The sequence below is a fragment of the Gopherus flavomarginatus genome, chromosome 20 (genome assembly GCF_025201925.1).
Source record: "Gopherus flavomarginatus isolate rGopFla2 chromosome 20, rGopFla2.mat.asm, whole genome shotgun sequence".
Lineage (NCBI taxonomy): Eukaryota > Metazoa > Chordata > Testudines > Testudinidae > Gopherus > Gopherus flavomarginatus.
This window is the reverse complement of record NC_066636.1, coordinates 16,317,441-16,336,598: the sequence shown is the minus strand read 5'-3', so window position 1 is coordinate 16,336,598 and position 19,158 is coordinate 16,317,441. Positions and strand designations below refer to the sequence as shown.

The following is a 19,158-nucleotide window of genomic DNA, read 5'->3' as shown; positions in this document are numbered from 1 at the left end:
AGCCCCATAGCCCGTCCACCAACCTCGCCAGATCAGAGCAATGCCCAGCGAGCCCTATAGCCTGTCCGCCAGCCGCACTGATCAGAGCAATGCCCAGCGAGACCCACTCCCTGTCCGCCAGCCCCGCCAGATCAGAGCAATGCCCAGCAAGCCCTGTAGCTCATCCGCCAGATCAGAGCAATGCCCAGCGAGCCCCACAGCCTGTCTGCCAGCCCCGCCGGATCAGAGCAATGCCCAGCGAGCCCCATAGCCCATCCGCCAGATCAGAGCAATGCCCAGCGAGCCCCACAGTCTGTCTGCCAGCCACACCAGATCAGAGCAATGCCCAGTGAGCCAATAACCCCTTCTCTGCCTCAGTAGGACAGAGCTGTGGCCTGTGTTCCCCCATGTCCCTGACTCTGCTGCCCAGCATCAGAGCCATGAAACCAGCCAGTCCTTTATCCCCCTGCTGTGTTGGATCAGACCCAAGTAGACCAGTGTCCCTGGCTCCTGGATCAGAGCACTGGGCCCACAGGTTACCTGCAGTGTCCAGCACCCTATATTTTAGATCAGATGTCCCCAAACTTTGTTATAGGGGAGTACATACTACACCTCCCCTCCCATTGACCTTGGCCATACAGCTGCACCCCCCTCCTATTGGCCATCACCCAGCCACACCTCCCCTCCCATTGGCCAGGAACCCACTACCCCAGCCACGCCTCCCCTGTCTCACATTGACCGTGGCCCCACCTTGCCTCCTGACCCATTGGCCATAGCCTCGCCCTGCCTCTGCAGCCATTGCACAGACATGCCTCCCCTCCCATTGGCTAGTGCCCCTACCCCACGCCTTCCATTGGCCACAACCATGCCTCCCCTCCCATTGGCCAGTGCCTCTTCCCCACACCATCCACTGGCCACAGCCATGCCTCCTTTCCCATTGGCCATAGCCTCGCCCTGCCTCTGCAGCCATTGCACAGACATGCCTCCCCTCCCATTGGCTAGTGCCCCTACCTCACGCCTTCCATTGGCCACAACCATGCCTCCCCTCCCATTGGCCAGTGCCTCTTCCCCACACCATCCACTGGCCACAGCCATGCCTCCTCTCCCATTAGCCATAGCCTCATCCTGCTTCTGCAGCCATTGCACAGCCATGCCTCCCCTCCCATTGGCCAGGGCCCCTACCCCACACCATCCATTGGCCACAGCCATGCCTCCCCTCCCATTGGCCAGTGCCCCTACCCCACCCCATCCATTAACCACAGCCATGCCTTCCCTCCCATTGGCCAGTGACCCTTCCCCCCACCATCCACTGGCTACAGCCATGCCTCATCTCCCATTGGCCAGTGCCCCTATCCCACATCATCCATTGGCCCCAGCCATGCCTCCCCTCCCATTGGCCAGTGCCCCTACCCCACCCCATCTATTGGCCACAGCCATGCCTCCCCTCCCATTGGCCATGGCCCCACCCAACCTCCTCACACATTGGCCATAGCCTTGCCCCACTTCCACATCCATTGGCCTCCGCCATACCTCCTATTCTATTGGGCACGGCCTCACCCTGCCTCCCCTCCTATTGGCCATGACCCCAGCCACACCTTCCCTCCTATTGGCCAGGGCTCCACTGCCCCACCCCATCCATTGGCCATGGTCATGACTGCCCTCCCGTTGGCCGTGACCCCAGATGCACCTCTCATCCCTTCACCCCACCAGTCTGCCCAGCAGCGCCCCCTGTGGGCTGCCCTTGCCCTGCACTGACGGCTCCTCTCCCCTTGGCAGCGGGACACAGCGGGCGACGCCTCCGAGTCGGCCCTGCTCAAGTGCATCCAGCTCTCCTGCGGCTCCGTCAAGAAGATGCGGGACAAGAACCCCAAAGTGACAGAGATTCCCTTCAACTCCACCAACAAGTACCAGGTGGGCTGGGGCTGGAGCTGGAGCTGGAGCATGGGCCCGGGGCTCAGAGGGCACAAGCTGGGTTGATATGGGCACAGATCAGGAACAGACGTGGGGCTGGGGGGTCACTGTGCGACGGGGAGGGAATCGGGCTGTAGCTTGGAGATGGCATTGGGGATAAGTGTAGGAATGCAATGGGCCTACAGGAAAGTTGTGCCCCTTGGGGGCAGTCATGCAGTGGGGTGCTGGCCACTCGGCTCCCAGCAGCCCCACAGCATCCTCAGCCCCTAGCTGCTCACTGGGGCGCTGGCCACTCAGCTCCCAGCCCCACAGCATCCTCAGCCCCCAGCTGTGCAGTGGGTCACTGGCCACTTGGCCCCCAGCATCCACAGTCCCCAGCTGAGCCGGCTGATCTTGGCTGTTGCCAATATTCATTCAGTAGATTCAGTCCCTGTGGATAATAGTCGGGCATAGAAAGGAGGCTGCGCTCTGGCCAGCAACCAGCTCCCAGCTGCAGCCTGCTGAGCTCCCAGATACAGGGCAATGAGGAGCTGGAGGGGGCCAGGGAGCCCCAGGCCTGCTCAAGCTGCGTGTGCAGGGAGAGCAGCCCAGGGCAGAGGAGGGGGAGGAGAGGCACTGGGATGGGGTGGGGAGGAGAGCAGGTGAGTTGGAGGCAAAAGGATGGGAAGGCCTAGAGAGACAGAGGGAAAGGTCCTGGGGCGGCCATGGGGCGAGTGGCAGGCGACTTGGGTTGCAGCGCTGGAGGGAGGCGCGTCCCGTCCTCCCAGCATGGCTCCCCCTAGCCGGCTCCCCCTTGTGTTCCAGCTCTCCATCCACGAGCGTGAGGACAATCCCGAGGGCTACTTGCTGGTGATGAAGGGCGCGCCGGAGCGCATCCTCGACCGCTGCTCCACCATCCTGGCGCAGGGCCAGGAGCTGCCCCTGGACGAGGAGATGAGAGATGCTTTCCAGAATGCCTACCTTGAGCTGGGCGGGCTGGGGGAGCGAGTGCTGGGTGAGGGCACCCGGGCACTGGGAGGGAAGAGCCAGGGAGGGCACATGGGGGGAGACTATGAACGAAACACCGTGTATGTGTGTGTGTGTGCACGGGTGCGTGTGCACAGGGGGTTGTGAGTACCAACAGGCAGGGATGATTGTGCACGGTGCAGGGGTGTCTGGCTGCAGCTCACGCTGGCGCTCTCGGCTCTCTCAGGCTTCTGCCACCTCCACCTGCCCCAAGACAAGTTTCCCCGGGGGTTCAAGTTTGACGTGGACGAGATCAACTTCCCCACCACCGGCCTGTGCTTCGTGGGGCTCATGTCCATGATCGACCCGCCCCGGGCGGCTGTGCCAGATGCGGTGGGCAAGTGCCGGAGTGCAGGGATTAAGGTAAGGCCGTTAGGCAGAGATCTCACTACCTGGTCAGGCGAGCCCATGCTCCAGGCTGGGGGCAGAGCATAGGTGGGGCCTGCAGACAGACAGCTCTGCTCGCTGTTGCGCTGGATGCAAAGCCAGGGACCCTGTGCAAAACCCAGCAGGCATGATGCATTGGCCCGGACACTGCATTGTCAGGAGCAGAACCCAGGAGTCCTGGCTCCTTCTTTAACCACTAGACCACATTCCCCACTGTGTTTAAGAGTCCTGACTTCCAGCCACCATCCCCAGTCTAAAAACTAGACCTCGCTTCTCTCCCAGAGCTGGGAACAAAACCTAGGAGTCCTGGCTCACAGCTGCCCTGCTCTAACCACTAGTCCCTACTCCTCCCAGAGCTGGGAACAGAACCCAGGAGTCCTGGCTCCCAGCTCCATTGCCAGGGCACCAGGCCCTGCCCATCAGTGTCCACGCCCTGACTGCTGCCTGGCTCCACCCCCAGGTGATCATGGTGACCGGCGACCACCCCATCACCGCCAAGGCCATCGCCAAGGGCGTGGGCATCATCTCCGAGGGCAACGAGACAGTGGAGGACATTGCGGCCCGGCTCAACATCCCTGTTAGCCAGGTCAACCCCAGGTAGGCCGGCCCTGGCTCCTAGGGCCCCTCGGCCGGGCTGTGGGGAGCTGGCCAGCCCTGACGCTGCTCTTGCCTCACAGGGAAGCCAAGGCCTGTGTGGTGCACGGCTCTGACCTCAAGGACATGACTCCAGAGCAGCTGGACGAGATCCTCAAGAACCACACGGAGATTGTCTTTGCCCGCACTTCCCCCCAGCAGAAGCTCATCATCGTGGAGGGCTGCCAGAGGCAGGTGAGAACTTGCACCCTGTGGGGGATCCCTGAGCACCCAGCCTGCCCCTTGCTGGCCAGCCTGACCCACACACCTGCCCCTAACTGCCCCACTGGAGAGGCCTAGGCCAGTGCCCTCCAGGCCGCACGTCCCCGGGGACGGCTCTCAGTCTGGGTCGGTCTGAATGGCTGGCTGGCCAGCGCAGCCAGGCAGGGAGAGGTCCCTGCCCTTCTGAAACCTGCCCCCCTGCCCTGCTTCTGCTAGAGACAGCCACTTTGGGTTAGTGACCCCCAGGGGAATTGCCATGGATACCACAGCACTAGTGTGTCCGTGGGTTGAGCCATGCCCAGCTGGCACGAAGGCTCAGTGCCATCTGGGCAGCTCCTATCTCCTCCTGATGGCCGCCATGTGGTCCAGCTCCTGGCCAGCGAGCTCAGAGCCAGACCCACTGGGGCCACCCCCTCCTCTAGCGCAGAGCCCCAAGGACATAAATGGGGAATAATAACTCTAGCCATTAGACCCCACCCCGCTCCCAAAGCTGGGGATAGAACCCAGGAGTCCTGCCTCCCAACCACCCTGCTCGAACCACTAAACTCCACTCCCCAGCCAAGTCAGGACTAGAACCCAGGAGCCCTGGCTCTCAGCCCTCCACTGCTGTAACCTCTAGACCCCATTCCCATCCAGAGTAAGAAATAGAACCCAGGAGTCCTGACACCTAGGCCTCCCTGCTGTAACCAATACCTTCCAATCCCAGCCTGGAGCTAGGAGTAGAACCCAGGAGTCCTGTTCCCGCCAGCCTTTCTTTCACTCCCAATCCATGCAGCCCCCTATGGCTCAAGGACTCACTCACCAGCTCCATCTCTTGGCCGGGGCCCCCCCACCCAGCTCCAAGCCCTGCGATGTGTGGCAGGGAACAGGTGACAGTCCAGGGTGAATGCAGTGACCTGGGCCATGTTTGGCCCAAACATCCGTGCTATCTGGACAGGAGGGACCTGGTCAGGATTGGGGGTGTACGTCTCCTTCAGCCCCACTGCGCCCCCTACAGCACGGTTGTGCAGTGGAGCCAGTGCCCCTTGCTTAGTCACCCCCCCCCCAGCGCCCTCCCCTTGGGGGTCTCCCACCCTGCCCAGCCCCCAGCTAAAGGGTTGGCACTGCCCCCTCCGGGTGCCAATCCTGCCTCTCCCTCCTTAGGGGGCCATCGTGGCCGTGACAGGGGATGGCGTGAACGACTCGCCCGCCCTGAAGAAGGCCGACATCGGCATCGCCATGGGCATCGCTGGCTCCGACGTCTCCAAGCAGGCAGCCGACATGATCCTGCTGGATGACAACTTCGCCTCCATCGTGACGGGGGTGGAGGAAGGTGGGTGCCCAGGCTGGTGTGGGGTCAGGGAGGTGGGCAGCGCCCTCCCTCCCAGCATCCCTCTCCCTCAAACCCAGCCAATTTGTGATCTGGACATCAGCAAAGCACCAGGCAGGCACCAGGATCCAGGGCACCCGAGGACATGGGCCTGCCACTGGTTCGCCCAGCCCAGCCCCTGCCCTGGATCAGCCCCCTGCTGCCTTGCCGTGGGGCAGTCCTCCAACAACAGAGCCCTGATGGGTGCCCAAAGATCCCCAAGCTGGCTGGAGCAAGCCATGTGCCGGCCTGCGCCGGAGTAGACTGGCTGCTGGGCTTGGAGCCTGGCCCGGTGTCGCTGTCTCTGAGTGGAGGAAGCTGATGTTCTCGCTGCCCAGATTGTCCCAGGTCTTGCCAGAGGCAGCAACACAACCTTCCCCACCCCCTCTGATCCTCCCCGCCCAGTGCCATCTTCATCCTCTGCCCAACCTCCCTCTGCCCTGCCACTCTCCTTCTCCCTGTGTTTGCTCCTGCCAGGCCGCCTGATCTTTGATAACCTCAAGAAATCCATCGCCTACACGCTGACCAGCAACATTCCCGAGATCACCCCCTTCCTGCTCTTCATCATCATCAATATCCCACTACCCCTGGGCACCGTCACCATCCTCTGCATCGACCTGGGCACCGACATGGTGTGTGTGGTGTGGGGGAAGGGAGCAGGGGTGTGATGGGAGGGTGGGGGGGATGAAATTGGAAGTGGGGGAGGGGTGAATGAGAGCGGGATAGGGGCGGAGAACAGTGCCCTTAGCCTTGGCCGCAGCTGAGCCCTGAGGATGCCTCTTTCTCTTGCCCATGGCTCGGGGCACTGAGTCCCTCAAGGGCACCAGGGAGAATTGGGTGCAGCGGGCTGCCAGATCCACTGGGGACCCAAGGGGCCGGGTCAGGGGATTGGGCCCTGCAGGGAATGAGGCCAACGACTCCTTCTCCTGGCACGGGGATGGAAGCAGTGCGGATTCAAGCCTGGCTTGGTTTGCATGGCGTGGAGGGCTGTTCCCTCCCTGGGCTCCGGCCGGCCCCACTCCCTGTGTCCCAGGCCCCAGCCCTGGGCTGCCATGGCGGGAAGAGAATGGATTGAGCTGGTAGCACAAATCCCAGACTGGCTGCACTACGGTTTGTGCTCAGTGTCATGGCATGAAAGTCCCCCAGCGTCCAGCACAGCCCTCCCCGCCCACCCCCACGCCCAGTGGGCGGCAGCATGCTGGTGCCATATGGCCACGTAGGGCCTGGCTCTGCTGGGCAAAATCATACCCCTCCCCCCATGTCTCGGCCTGTCTCAGTGGGGGCAACCCAAGCTGAATAACCCACAAGCTAGATGGATGTGCGGGTGGATGGGCAAGTCAGTCAATGGGCAGAGGGAGAGAGGGAGGGAAAGGCAAGTCTGTGAGGGCTGGAGGGATGGACAGGCAGGTCATTGGTCGCTGGAGGGATGGACAGGCAGGTCAGTGGATAGATGGAAGGGGGGAGGGAGGGATGGAGAGGCCGGTCAGTGGGGGTTGGAGGGATGGAGAGGCCGGTCAGTGGGGGTTGGAGGGATGGACAGGCTGGGGAGTGGGAGTTGGAGGGATGGACAGGCTGGCCAGTGGATAGATGGGAGGAGGGAGGGAGGGAGGGACAAGTAGGTCAGTGGGGGTTGGAGGGATGGACAGGCAGGTCAGTGGATAGATGGAAGGGGGGAGGGAGGGATAGACAGGCTGGTCAGTGGGAGTTTAAGGGATGGGCAGGCAGGTCAGTGGAGGCTGGAGGGATGGACATGCCGGTCAGTGGGGGTTGGAGGGATGGACAGGCTGGTCAGCGGGGGTTGGAGGGATGGACAGGCTGGTCAGTGGGGGTTGGAGGGATGGACAGGCTGGTCAGTGGGGGCTGGAGGGATGGACAGGCAGGCAGTGGATAGATGGAAGTAGGGAGGGAGGGATGGACAGGCTGGTCAGTGGGGAGGGAGGGATGGACAGGCTGGTCAGTGGGGGTTGGAGGGATGGACAGGCAGGTCAGTGGGGGTTGGAGGGATGGACATGCCGGTCAGTGGGGGTTGGAGGGATGGACATGCCGGTCAGTGGGGGCTGGAGGGATGGACAGGCAGGTCAGTGGGGGTTGGAGGGATGGACATGCCGGTCAGTGGAGGTTGGAGGGATGGAGAGGCCGGTCAGTGGATAGACAGAAGCAGGGAGGAAGGGAAGGACACTCTGGTCAGTGGATAGATGGAAGGCGGGAGGGAGGGATGGACAGGCCGGTCAGTGGGGGTTGGAAGGAAGGACAGGCCAGTCAGTGGGAGTTGGAGGGATGGACAGGCAGGTCAGTGGATAGATGGAAGTGGGGAGGGAGGGATGGACAGGCAGGTCAGTGGGGGTTGGAGGGATGGACAGGCAGGCAGTGGATAGATGGAAGTGGGGAGGGAGGGATGGACAGGCAGGTCAGTGGGGGCTGGAGGGGTGGACAGGCAGGTCAGTGGGGGTTGGAGGGATGGACAGGCAGGCAGTGGATAGATGGAAGTGGGGAGGGAGGGGTGGACAGGCAGGTCAGTGGGGGCTGGAGGGGTGGACAGGCAGGCAGTGGATAAATGGAAGTGGGGAGGGAGGGATGGACAGGCAGGTCAGTGGGGGCTGGAGGGGTGGACAGGCTGGTCAGCGGGGGTTGGAGGGATGGACAGGCTGGTCAGTGCATAGATGGAAGCAGGGAGGGAGGGAAAGACAGGCAGGTCAATGCGGGCTGGAAGGATGGAGACCCTGCATACCACAAGCAGGGAGAGCCGAGGTGCCAGAGGACAAGGGGGTTGCAGTGAGTCCAGGAGGACTGAGGCTGACTCTCGGGCGACCTTTCCAAGCCGCACAGTCTCTGGGGCCATGGACTCGTTTCCTCCCTGGGCGCATTGTTATGGGCAGTTCACACTGATCTGGAGATGCCCTCGCTGTAGCACCAGACAATCCCGCCCTGGGGGATGGGCCCACTGAGGGTTCTCCATCCCCTGAGAGCTGGAGCCTGGAGCCCAACAAGGAGCTTAGGCCTGGATCTGAGCCCTGAGTCCCTCCCTCGAGATGCCACGGGCGGAAGAGGTTTCCTAGCTCTGTTGAGTAGGAGTCCCTGGACTCCAGCCCCATTCACTCCCGGCCCCTCCTGCCCACCAGGTCCCCGCTATCTCCCTGGCCTATGAAGCCGCAGAAAGCGACATCATGAAGAGGCAGCCGCGGAACCCCAAGACAGACAAGCTGGTGAATGAGCGACTCATCAGCATGGCCTACGGGCAGATCGGTGAGTGGAGCTGTGGGCACTGTCTGCTCAGCCTGCGGCTGCAGCCCTGGACTGAGACCCCTCCGCCCAGGGGCTGCAGGAAGCCTTGCTGGTGGTTCAACAGAGGGTGCCCTCCCCCGAGTTAGTGCTGAACTTGGTATCCCAGTGTGGCAGCAGGGGGCGCTGTGTTGCGGGGAGCAGTGGCAGTACCCAGCGTGGCAGCAGGGGGCTCATGGCTACAGGGGGCACAGGGGGTTGGCACTGACAAGTACCCTAGTGTCGCAGAAGGGGATCCTGTGCTGCAGGGAGCAGCGTGGGTTGGCACTGACCTGTACCCAGCATGGTACCAAGGGACGCTGTGCTGCAGGGAGCAATGTGGAGTGGCACTGCTAATACCTCAGCGTGGCAGCAGGGGGTGCTGTGCTGCAGCAGGGTCAGCAGCAGTTGGCACTGACCAGTGTCCCAGCGTGGCAGCAGGGGGCGCTGTGCTGCAGCGGGGGCAGCAATGGTTGGCACTGACCAGTGTCCCAGCATGGCAGCAGGGGGCGCTGTGCTGCAGCAGGGGGCGCTGTGCTGCAGCAGGGGCAACAGCAGGGGCAGCAGCAGTTGGCACTGACCAGTTTCCCAGTGTGGCAGCAGGGGGCGCTGTGCAGCATGGCGCAGAGGCAGTTAGCACTGACCAGTATCCCAGCATGGCAGCAGGGGGCGCTGTGTTGCCGCAGGGGCAGCGGCAGTTGGCACTGACCAGTGTCCCAGCATGGCAGCAGGGGGCGCTGTGCTGCAGCAGGGGCAGCGGCAGTTGGCACTGACCAGTGTCCCAGCATGGCAGCAGGGGGCGCTGTGCTGCCGCAGGGGCAGCAGCAGTTGGCACTGACCAGTGTCCCAGCATGGCAGCAGGGGGCGCTGTGCTGCTGGAGGTGGCACCATCCAGGTGAGAGACACAGCTCTGCTGTGGTAACCATCTGCAGCACAGGAGGCTCCTGGGGGCGAGGGCCTTGCCCTTGCAGCTGACCCAGCCTGCGCAGGGCTCTGGCCCGTCAGCTGAGCCACGCCCCAGTTGGGGCACTGACCAGGCAGTGCCGATGGGCCGTGCCAAGAGGCCAGGGTGCTGGGCGGGTCCGTGGAGAGCCACTGGTTCCTTCACAGTTCGGGTTGGTACTGGACAACCAGGAAGGAGCATTTACGGGTCTCTGCTCCTCTCTTTCTCTGTGGCCTTTCCCTCCTACCCCGCCATCCCCCCCAGGTATGATCCAGGCCCTGGGCGGGTTTTTCACCTACTTTGTGATCTTGGCGGAGAACGGGTTCCTGCCATCTACCCTGCTAGGCATCCGCCTGGACTGGGACGACCGCTCCAAAAACGACCTGGAGGACAGCTACGGGCAGGAGTGGGTGAGTACGGCCCCAGGGAGCCAGGGGCAGGGAGCAGGCGTGGCCCCCCACTTCTCCCACTTCAGCATTCGCAGAGCTCCCATCAGCCCCCCTCGCAGCTGGGGGACAGGGACTGAGGGGCCGCCTGTCTTGTGGTAGGGGGGTGTCTTGCTGCCTGAGGGAGCTGGCCTGGAGCCAGCTGCCCTCCCTCGTGCCCCGTGTCCCATCCCTGTCCCTGCAGACCTACGAGCAGCGCAAGGTGGTGGAGTTTACATGCCACACGGCCTTCTTCGCCAGCATCGTGGTGGTGCAGTGGGCCGACCTCATCATCTGCAAGACCCGGAGGAACTCCGTCTTCCAGCAGGGCATGAAGTGAGTCCCAGTCCACCCACCCACCTCCCCCTGGTCCTGCACCCCCCTGCTCACACAGGACCTTCGGGACTTCTGTGGTAACAGGGAAGGGGAGGCTTGGCCATACCACAGGGTGGGGACCTCAGTAGAGGGCGCTGGGCCAAGTGCCCCAGGGGGAGCTGTGCTGCAGGAAGTGGAGTCAGAGGCTCAGCGGGGGGTCTGTCCCCGCCAGGCCTGTGCTGATGCCAGTGCCCCGGGGCAGTGCTGGGGGGCGCTGTGCTGCAGAGTGTGGGGTGGGAAGCTCAGGAAGGGGGGCTCTCCCATCTGAGCCAGTGCTGGGCCCCGTGCCCCAGGTGGAGGTGTGTTGCAGAGAGTGGAGGTGAGGGACTCAGTAGGGGTTCCCTGCTTGCAGGTAGTGCTGGTCCCAGTGTGGCACTAGGGGGCGCTGTGCTGCTGGCCGGTCCATCGCTCAGATAAGCCATAAACCAACAGTTCTGCTCATGCCTCCTGGGTGGGCAAATTCTGGATCCAAGCTGGCTTTGCCCGGCCCCCTTCAGCACACACTGAACTCCCCACACCCTGTAATCCCCCACTCAAAGCCCTCTGTCCCTGGGACTCCTCGCACTTCTCCGTGGACTGACACAGTCCTCTGGGGCCAGGGGATGGGGAGGAGGGGAGGCTCTGGGGAGGTGGGGGCTCAGGTTGCTGCCGTGCCCCCTCATTTCTTGTGTTGTGTTCTTCTCCCCTCCAGGAACAAAATTCTGATTTTCGGTCTCCTCGAAGAAACGGCCTTGGCAGCCTTCCTGTCCTACTGCCCTGGCATGGGGGTGGCGCTGCGGATGTACCCACTCAAGTGAGTGACACGTGGCTATAGGGCAGGGCCCAAAAGGGCACAGACAGCAGGGAGCTGCTGCTCCCCTCACATGCCTCGGCTTGGCTCCCTTTCCCCAGCACAGGCACTGAGTGGTGCAATCCAGCCCCCACCCCCACAGGGTCTCCCCAGCAGCCTAGTGCCCAGTGCCCCCCCCCATGCTTCAGACTCCCCCCAGCAGAATCCCCCCAGTGGCGCAGTCCCTAGCACTCCCCCAAGCAGGGTCCCCTGGGTAGCACAGTCCCTAGGGCTCCCCCAGGCGGGATCCCCCCCAGTGGCACAGTCCCTAGCGCTCGCCCTACTCAGGTTCCCCCCTGCTGTGTGGTTCCTAGTGCTCCCCCCCCTCCCCCTGGCAAGATCCCCCTGTTATGCAGACAAAACTACACAGGATCTTTTCAGGGGGCAAGACAAAGATGCCACATTTATTATGATAATTTGATTTATGACCAATAACTAATATCTTAATCCTTATGCACACACATTACACCTAATACCTACACACACACACACACACACACACACACATCCATCAGATGTTCTGCAGCTGCCTGATAGTTACCAGTCCTGCATGTAGCTTGAGTTCGCGGCTTGGTTTGTAGCTTGTGGTGGCGAACTGGCCAGGAAAGCCGGGCGCAAGGATGAGCTGGGTCTCTGTTGGGCATGCACCGATGCCCTTCCATGTTGGCAGCAGAATGTTATCCTCCAAAGTCTTTCATCTCACCCATCCTTTTTCTAGGCTTTAGTTTAAATTCAGAGTCTATAGGTCTTGCTGTGTCAAGCTGCCTCTGGGTTTGGTGATTGATCACCTGTCAATTGCAGATGTGACTTTCAGCCTGGGACCTGGCTTTGATCTTCCTTCTGTTGTACCTTTTCGTTTTAGGGTGGACTCTTCTTACTTTGTTAGGGCTCTTGTCTGCATCTTCAGCTTTTGGTGTTTGAACTCCATTTCATCAGGACAGGCTGGTGCTGGAGGTTGATTCCATCATTCATACATACCTTATTCACACATTTAACCTAAACTAATGAGATTACCGCAGGGTTTGCAAAAATGAAGGTTGGAGCCAGCTTTTCCAAAATGGAGTGAGCGTTTTAAAATGGGGTTTGAATTACAATATGGCAAACAGTGAACAGAAGTTACAACGTAGATAAGTGTAATGAATGGTGAACAGAAGTTACAATACTGAAACAGTGAAAGTCTCAGGCTACGTCTAGACTACCCGCCGTATCTAGACGCGATATATCGATCCCCGAGCGCGCTTATATCGATTCCGGAACTCCACCAACCCCAACGGAGTTGCGGAATCGACAGGGGGAGCCGCGGACATCGATCCCGCGCGGTGAGGACGGGTGAGTAATCCTATCTTAGATATTCGACTTCAGCTACGTTATTCATGTAGCTGAAGTTGCGTATCTAAGATCGATTTCCCCCCGTAGTGTAGACCAGCCCTCAGTGATTTAAGCAGGAATTGGATTGATAGTGAAATTTAGAAAGGCAGCCGGCTGAACAACTGTGGCTCTTAACAAGCGTCTTAATTATTAATTAGCCAGCTATTGGGGTAACCGGTTTTCTGAATGAATGTCTTTTCATTCATAAAACTTTATTTATGAAGTTATATTAATAAAGTGAACAATTGAAAACAATTTCATTCATCAGTTCTACACCCTCAGCAGTGCAGTCCCTACTGCTCCCTGCCCAGGTCCCCCCACGGCACAGCCCCTAACACTCCCCCTGCTCCCCACAGGGTCACCTGGTGGTTCTGCGCCTTCCCCTACAGCCTGCTGATCTTCGTGTACGATGAAGTGCGGAAGCTGATCCTGCGGCGCTATCCTGGCGGTGAGCTCCTGCCCGCGCAGGCCCCCCTCCCTCCTGTCCACACCCCCAAACCCCCGCGCAGTGCCACCTCCCCCCACTCTGCCACAGGACTCCCCAGCTCTCTCCATTCCTGCTGCCCTGGGCCAGGGTTTGACCTGGTGCCTGGGAGGGGAAGGCAACAGGCCCTGCTGCCCTGGGGTTGGATCAGGGACCGTGGGCGGCCCACTGGCAGAGATGCTCGGCTCTGGAGGGAGGCTGTGCCAAGCAGGGAATGGACGTCATGTCCCCCCTAGACCAGGCCCCTGTCTGACCCACTGGACCTCTCACCCTGCCCTGGCACCGCCACCCCCAGCCAGGCGCACCCCCTGGAGCCGTTGGCTCCATCTCTGCCTGCTTCCCTGTTTGCTGGCATTGACAAGCTTCTCTCCCTTCCTTCCCCAGGCTGGGTGGAGAAGGAGACGTATTACTGAGCTGGGCTAGCCAGGCGGAGCCTCTCTCCACGTCGCTGCTCCGCCGAGGCCGTCTGGCACCACCACGAACCTTAGAGCAGAATGGGGGGGGAAGGGGGCATCAGCAGCACACGCTGCCCTGTGTAGATCTAACGCGTAGGCACTAACCCTGCCGGGACGGGGGACAAGACCCCCTACCCCTGCCCTGGTAGCTAGGCAGGGAGGTAGGTGGAGCAGGCTTGACCCCACTGGGCCTCTGCTGATTTCCATGTGGGGAGGGGGGGTGACTTGATAAGACACTGGGACCCTGGACAGGCCTATGGGGGAGAGAGGGGAGCCAAGCTCTGGTGGGTCCCAGCTGGGCTCTGTGGAGCCAGCAGCCCTTGGCCAGAGAAAGAGGGAGTGGGGGGGCACCCTAGGGTCCCTGCTGTGAGGATGAAAGGCACCCGCAGGTAGGGTGATCACCTGTCCTGAATCAGGCAGGAGAGTCTCGAAATGCAGAGTTCAAGCCCCAGTCCAGGACTGAATGATTCCAGGACAGGATCAGGCGGTTCCAGCCTCTTCCCAGTGGTGGGGGGTGGAGGTAAGCCTTAGCCCCCCATTGTCACAAGGCCCCGCCCCTGATCCTCCTCTCCCCCCTGAGGTCTCGTCCCCTCGCCAGGCTGGAAGCTGGAGCTGGGCCATAGTAAGAGCCACCCAAGGAGCCGGACCCCTGTGAGGAGCCCCAGACCTTGCACCTGCCCTGGGTGGCACACTCCGGGGGGCAGGGACACAAGATGCACTCAAGCCCCCCAGCTCCCCACTCAAGGCAGGTGAAGGCTCTGGGGCTCCTTGGCTCTGGCTTCTGGCCTGGTCAGGGGTTTGAGGGGGAAGAAGATGAGGAGCAGGGGGTGGAGCCAAAGAGGGGGGTGGGGCTCCTGCATGTGTCCCACTTTTGCCTTTTGAAAAGGTGGTCACCCTACCCCCAGGCCTGGCGCGTAAGGGCTCCCCATGGCTGCGAGCAGATCCCCAGCCCTCACACTACACTGGTGCTGGGGGATTGTTTGCTGGGGCAACACTGCCCTGGATGCGGATGGAGGGGCAGGGAGTCTGGTCCCTGCCCTGGGTGGAGGTGGAGAGGCAGGGATCTGGTCACTGTTCTGGGCAGAGGGGAGGGGACAGAGGGTCTGATCACTGGCACAGGTGGGGGAGGGAGGGTCCAGGGGGTCTGGTCACTGCCCTGGGCTTGAGGTGGAAGGGCAGAGGAGCCCCCAAAAGCAGGCACTTCGTATGTCGAAGATGTGCAATATAAATAATTTAACCCCTTCCTGCCTCAGAGTTCCTTCAGCTTCGTGCCCAGTCACAGCCACAGGTCTGCTTGGGAAGGAGGGACTGGAACGTGAGACTTGGCCTCTGGCTCCACCGCCTCTGCCTCTGGGCTAACGGGGAGCACGTCCTGCCCCCACCTCTGAGCCTCTCGAGGGCAGCACGAGTGTGTCATGTTCCTTGGTACCAGAGTCCAGAGCTGGCCCAGCCTCAGAGCTGCTCACCCCAGCGGTGCTCAGATTTCCTCTCCAGGCCTGTTTCAATAGTGTTGTACACATAGCGCTACCTAGTGGCTGAACAGTATCACGCAGTTTAATGTTCATTACCTCTCCCTCTTTAAGTTCTACATTCCCACCATTTACCACAGTTACCCTGCCACGCTCTCTTTGAAATTCAGTACAAATCAGGCTGTTGAGTGTCTCTGAATCGTGCTGGTTTCCTAATTACAGAACTGGTCCTCTGGCTGCTGGCCGTTAGTTAACGACTGGCTCCTCTGAGCATTCGGCGACAGGGGTTCCTTCCGCTCCGCATCTTCGGGGCATTTTGGCAGTAGAGCGAGTGAAGGACCTGCCACCGGATTCCTGCCGAAGACCCGGAGTGGAAGGACCCCCCACAGCCGAATTTCCGCCAAGAGTGGCACAATGCCACCCAGCAAATCCTGCCGCCCTAGGCGACCGCCTGGAGTGGCCCTATCTGGCTCTGATTGGTTTGGAATCCTTGTTCTGCATCTGCCGAGTTTGCACTGTTGATTGCTCTCTCTGAGGAGCAAACTGTAAATGCTGATGAGTGCTGCTGAACTCTCCACTGTCGGTCTCGATCACATATGATCTGGATCCTGAATTCGTTTTCTGTAGGAAAACTGTAGGTAGGTGGTTTACCATCCCTACTATACCCCTCAGTTCTGGTACATTCAAGTCTCAAATTGCTTTTACTTTCTCAGGCCTAGGACTGATTCCATCTTGTCAGTCCCAAAAGCTCAGTTTGGGTGGGGGTGAAGCTGGCAGGGGGTAGGGTTGGGTTAGGGGTGAGGGTTGGTGGGGATGGCAGGTAGATGGGGGAAGTGGGTAGGGGGTGAGGGCTGGAGGGGATGTGGGTGATGAGGGAGGGATGACAGTGAGAGTGATGGGGTAGGTGTGTGGGATGACAGGAGTGAGAGGGTGGGGCTCTCCCCTGCCATGGTGTTGCTCTTGACCCCTCCTGCTCTCATTCTCTCTGCCCAGCACCCCCTCCCCTGGGAGCAGCCCCGCCCATGCTCCTGCCCTGAGGTGCAAACGCTGGGGGCTGTGCACCCATCGGGCTTTGCAATGCAGCTCCCACCCTTCACCCTGTGGCTCCGGCAGCATCGATCCCACCCTGGCAGCGGTGCCCCCCGTTGGCCGGCAGGTGATGCCGCTGCCCGAGCACTGGCACTGTTAAGAGGAGCTGAGCTGGTGATGTAAAAATAAGCCCCTGGGTCAGCAGAAAGAGCTGAAACCCGTCACGCCCGCTGCCAGGGCCCAGGCATTTCGCACTGATTAAAATATGAGCAGCTGTTGGGCTATAAATAGGGCCAGGGCATAGCTTGGCTTAAAGACCCGTGCTCCCAACAGCGAGAGGTTTGCGACCTTCCCACACCACCTGTCCACAGGCAGTCACAGTGGGGCACCTGGCATTCCCTTCCCCCGACTCGCGCTGCCCCGGAGCCTGGGGGGAGGGTTCAAGGCTCCTGCAGGGTCTGCAAAGCCAGAAGTACTGCACAGGGGAGATAAATCATGAGGTCAATTTGCACATGGCAGTGGTGCAAAGCCATGGTCAGCGCATGGAAGGATTCACTTAGGTCAGTGGAAACATGGAAGCCCATTTGAACAGGCCGGTGATGGCAGGGGCATGAGTTGAGCAGTGTGACCCTGTCAGAGAAAAATCAGCCCTTTGCCTGGCTCGCCTTCTCTCCCGCAGAGGGTCCGGTCTCACCAGAGCAGCCCAGATGTTATCACATCCAGAAATGGCCCCACAGCAAGCCCCAGACGTCGCCATTATACATGGAAGGCCTCGTGCTAATGTTGGCACTGCAGACTGAGCGGTGGAGGGGGCTTTTGTGGCAAAGGCACCAGGCTGTCACCCAGGAGATCAAGGTTCAGTTGCTGCCTCTGCCATAGATGCTCTGTGTGATCTTCCCACTGGAGCTAAGTGTGTGGCCTCTCTCCAGCCCTTTGCCAAGGGCTATGGCCATCTCTGTTGAGAGGCAGTAGCTATAGGAACAGAAGTGCCCTGTTAGACTGGAGGGAACAACAGTTTTAAATTGAGCTGAGAAACTAGCATGAGCAATAGCCCCAAAGCGAGTGAGAGGAAGCAGAGTTACTGCGTTACCCTTACAGTGACTCTTGGCAATAGCAGCGTTATCTCCTTTAACACAGCGGGGATTAGACCCACCTTGGTCCCATTGTAGCATTGATCCCAGTGCTCCAGGGTGTGAGAGTTCTGGTGGAACAGCTCTGCCAGGAGAGCTCAAGAGCACTGCCCCCAGACGTCCCATAGACCTGTGGTGAGGGCTGCACTCGGGGAGAGCCAAGTTCAGTCTTGGCTCTGCCATCTTCACACTGGGCAAAGGGGGGATTTGAACCAGCACCTCCCAATCCTGGCTGGGTGCTCCACGCACTGAACTAAAGGATATAAGGGGGGGCAGGTGTCATAGAATCATAAAATATCAGGGTTGGAAGGGACCTTAGGAGGTCATCTAGTCCAACCCCCTGCTCGAAGCAGGACCAACACCAACTAAATCATCCCAGCCAGGGTTTTGCCAAGCCTGACCTTAAAAACCTCTAAGGATGGAGATTCCACCACCTCCCTAGGTAACCCATTCCAGTGCTTGACCTTCCTCCTAGTGAAAAGGTCTTTCCTAATATCCAACCTAAACCTCCCCCACTGCAACTTGAGACCATTGCTCCTTGTTCTGTCATCTGCTACCACTGAGAACAGTCTAGATTCATCCTCTTTGGAACCCCCTTTCAGGTAGTTGAAAGCAGCTATCAAATGCCCCCTCATTCTTCTCTTCTGCAGACTAAACAATCCCAGTTCCCTCAGCCTCTCCTCATAAATCATGTGCTCCAGCCCCCTAATCATTTTTATTGCCCTCCGCTGGACTCTCCAATTTTTCCACATCCTTCTTATAGGGCGGGGCCCAAAACTGGACACAGTACTCCAGATGAGGCCTCACCAATGTCGAATAGAGGGTGCCACGGAGTCCCCAGGTGATGCTCTGGAACTGCTCCCCACAAAGTCAGGACTCTGGGGACCCTCCTCTCCCTTGGAGCAGCCTGTCTTCAGGGAAAGAAGCTCACACGGCTTCACCTCCTGGGTCTCTCCTTAGAGCATTCAGCATCCTTTGCCCCTCTGTGCGCTTCCCACAGCAAGCCCGCCCCAGGGGGGTCCTGAGGAAGCCAGAAGGTCCTGCACCCCCACTTCACAGTCAGACGTGACTCTCAGCCAGCGAGTAAAACAGAGGTTTATTTAGATAACAGGAACACAGTCCAGAACAGGTCTTGCCAGTACAGACAACAGGACCCCCTTTAGTTAGGTCCTTCTGGGGCCCCCAGGGAGGCCACAGCCCTGTTGGGAAAGCCCCTCTCCATTTCCCAGCCAGCTCCAAAACTGAAAACTCCCCCCAGCCTCTCACTAGCTCCTCCCCCAGCCTTTGTGTCCTTTGTTCAGTGTCCTTGGCAGAGGTGTCACCTGGCCTCCAACCCCCCTCCTGGGTTCTCAGGTTACATGCTCAGGTATGCTCCCTTCCCCAAGGCAGCCAGTCCCAGCACAACTCCCCTGCCACCTTCCCAGGTCAATACTCCCCACCAGTATTCACATAACACAGCAAGAACATTCCCACTTTGTCACAGAGGGGAATGATCACATCCCTCAATCTGCTGGCAATGCCCCTACTTAGAATAATAGATTATTAGGGTTGGAAGAGATCATCTAGTCCAACCCTCTGCTCAAAGCAGGACCAATCCCCAAATGGCCCCCTCAAGGATTGAACTCACAACCCTGGGTTTAACAGGCCAGTGCTCAAACCACTGAGCTATCCCCCCTACTTATATAGCCTAAAATGTTGTTAGCCTTCTTGGCAACAAGGGCACACTGTCGACTCATATCCAGCTTCTCTGAAAGCAGCAAAGAATCCTGTGGCACCTTATAGACTAACAGTGAACAGAGAAGTGACTGATCTGGACTCCACTAAGGCCAAAGGTGCAATAGAAATGCAATGCATTATTATTGCCATCATGGGGAGCGGACAAGGGTGGGTATTTCCAGCTTCTCATCC

The 19,158-nt window shown here is 59.9% G+C and overlaps 1 protein-coding gene across 1 annotated transcript in view; it reads left to right on the top strand.

The window, feature by feature from the left end:
• Positions 1–14,376, top strand: part of LOC127037763 (sodium/potassium-transporting ATPase subunit alpha-2) — a 35,554-nt gene extending 21,178 nt beyond the window's left edge. The window contains exons 11-23 of the mRNA XM_050929807.1: positions 1,756–1,890; positions 2,695–2,884; positions 3,083–3,258; positions 3,743–3,879; positions 3,960–4,110; positions 5,281–5,449; positions 5,963–6,117; positions 8,605–8,728; positions 9,951–10,096; positions 10,317–10,447; positions 11,178–11,279; positions 13,040–13,131; positions 13,552–14,376. Coding sequence (XP_050785764.1) covers positions 1,756–1,890; positions 2,695–2,884; positions 3,083–3,258; positions 3,743–3,879; positions 3,960–4,110; positions 5,281–5,449; positions 5,963–6,117; positions 8,605–8,728; positions 9,951–10,096; positions 10,317–10,447; positions 11,178–11,279; positions 13,040–13,131; positions 13,552–13,580 — 1,737 coding nt within the window. The 3' untranslated portion in view covers positions 13,581–14,376. The remainder of the gene's footprint in view (positions 1–1,755; positions 1,891–2,694; positions 2,885–3,082; positions 3,259–3,742; positions 3,880–3,959; positions 4,111–5,280; positions 5,450–5,962; positions 6,118–8,604; positions 8,729–9,950; positions 10,097–10,316; positions 10,448–11,177; positions 11,280–13,039; positions 13,132–13,551) is intronic.
• The last annotated feature ends 4,782 nt before the right edge of the window (positions 14,377–19,158 follow it).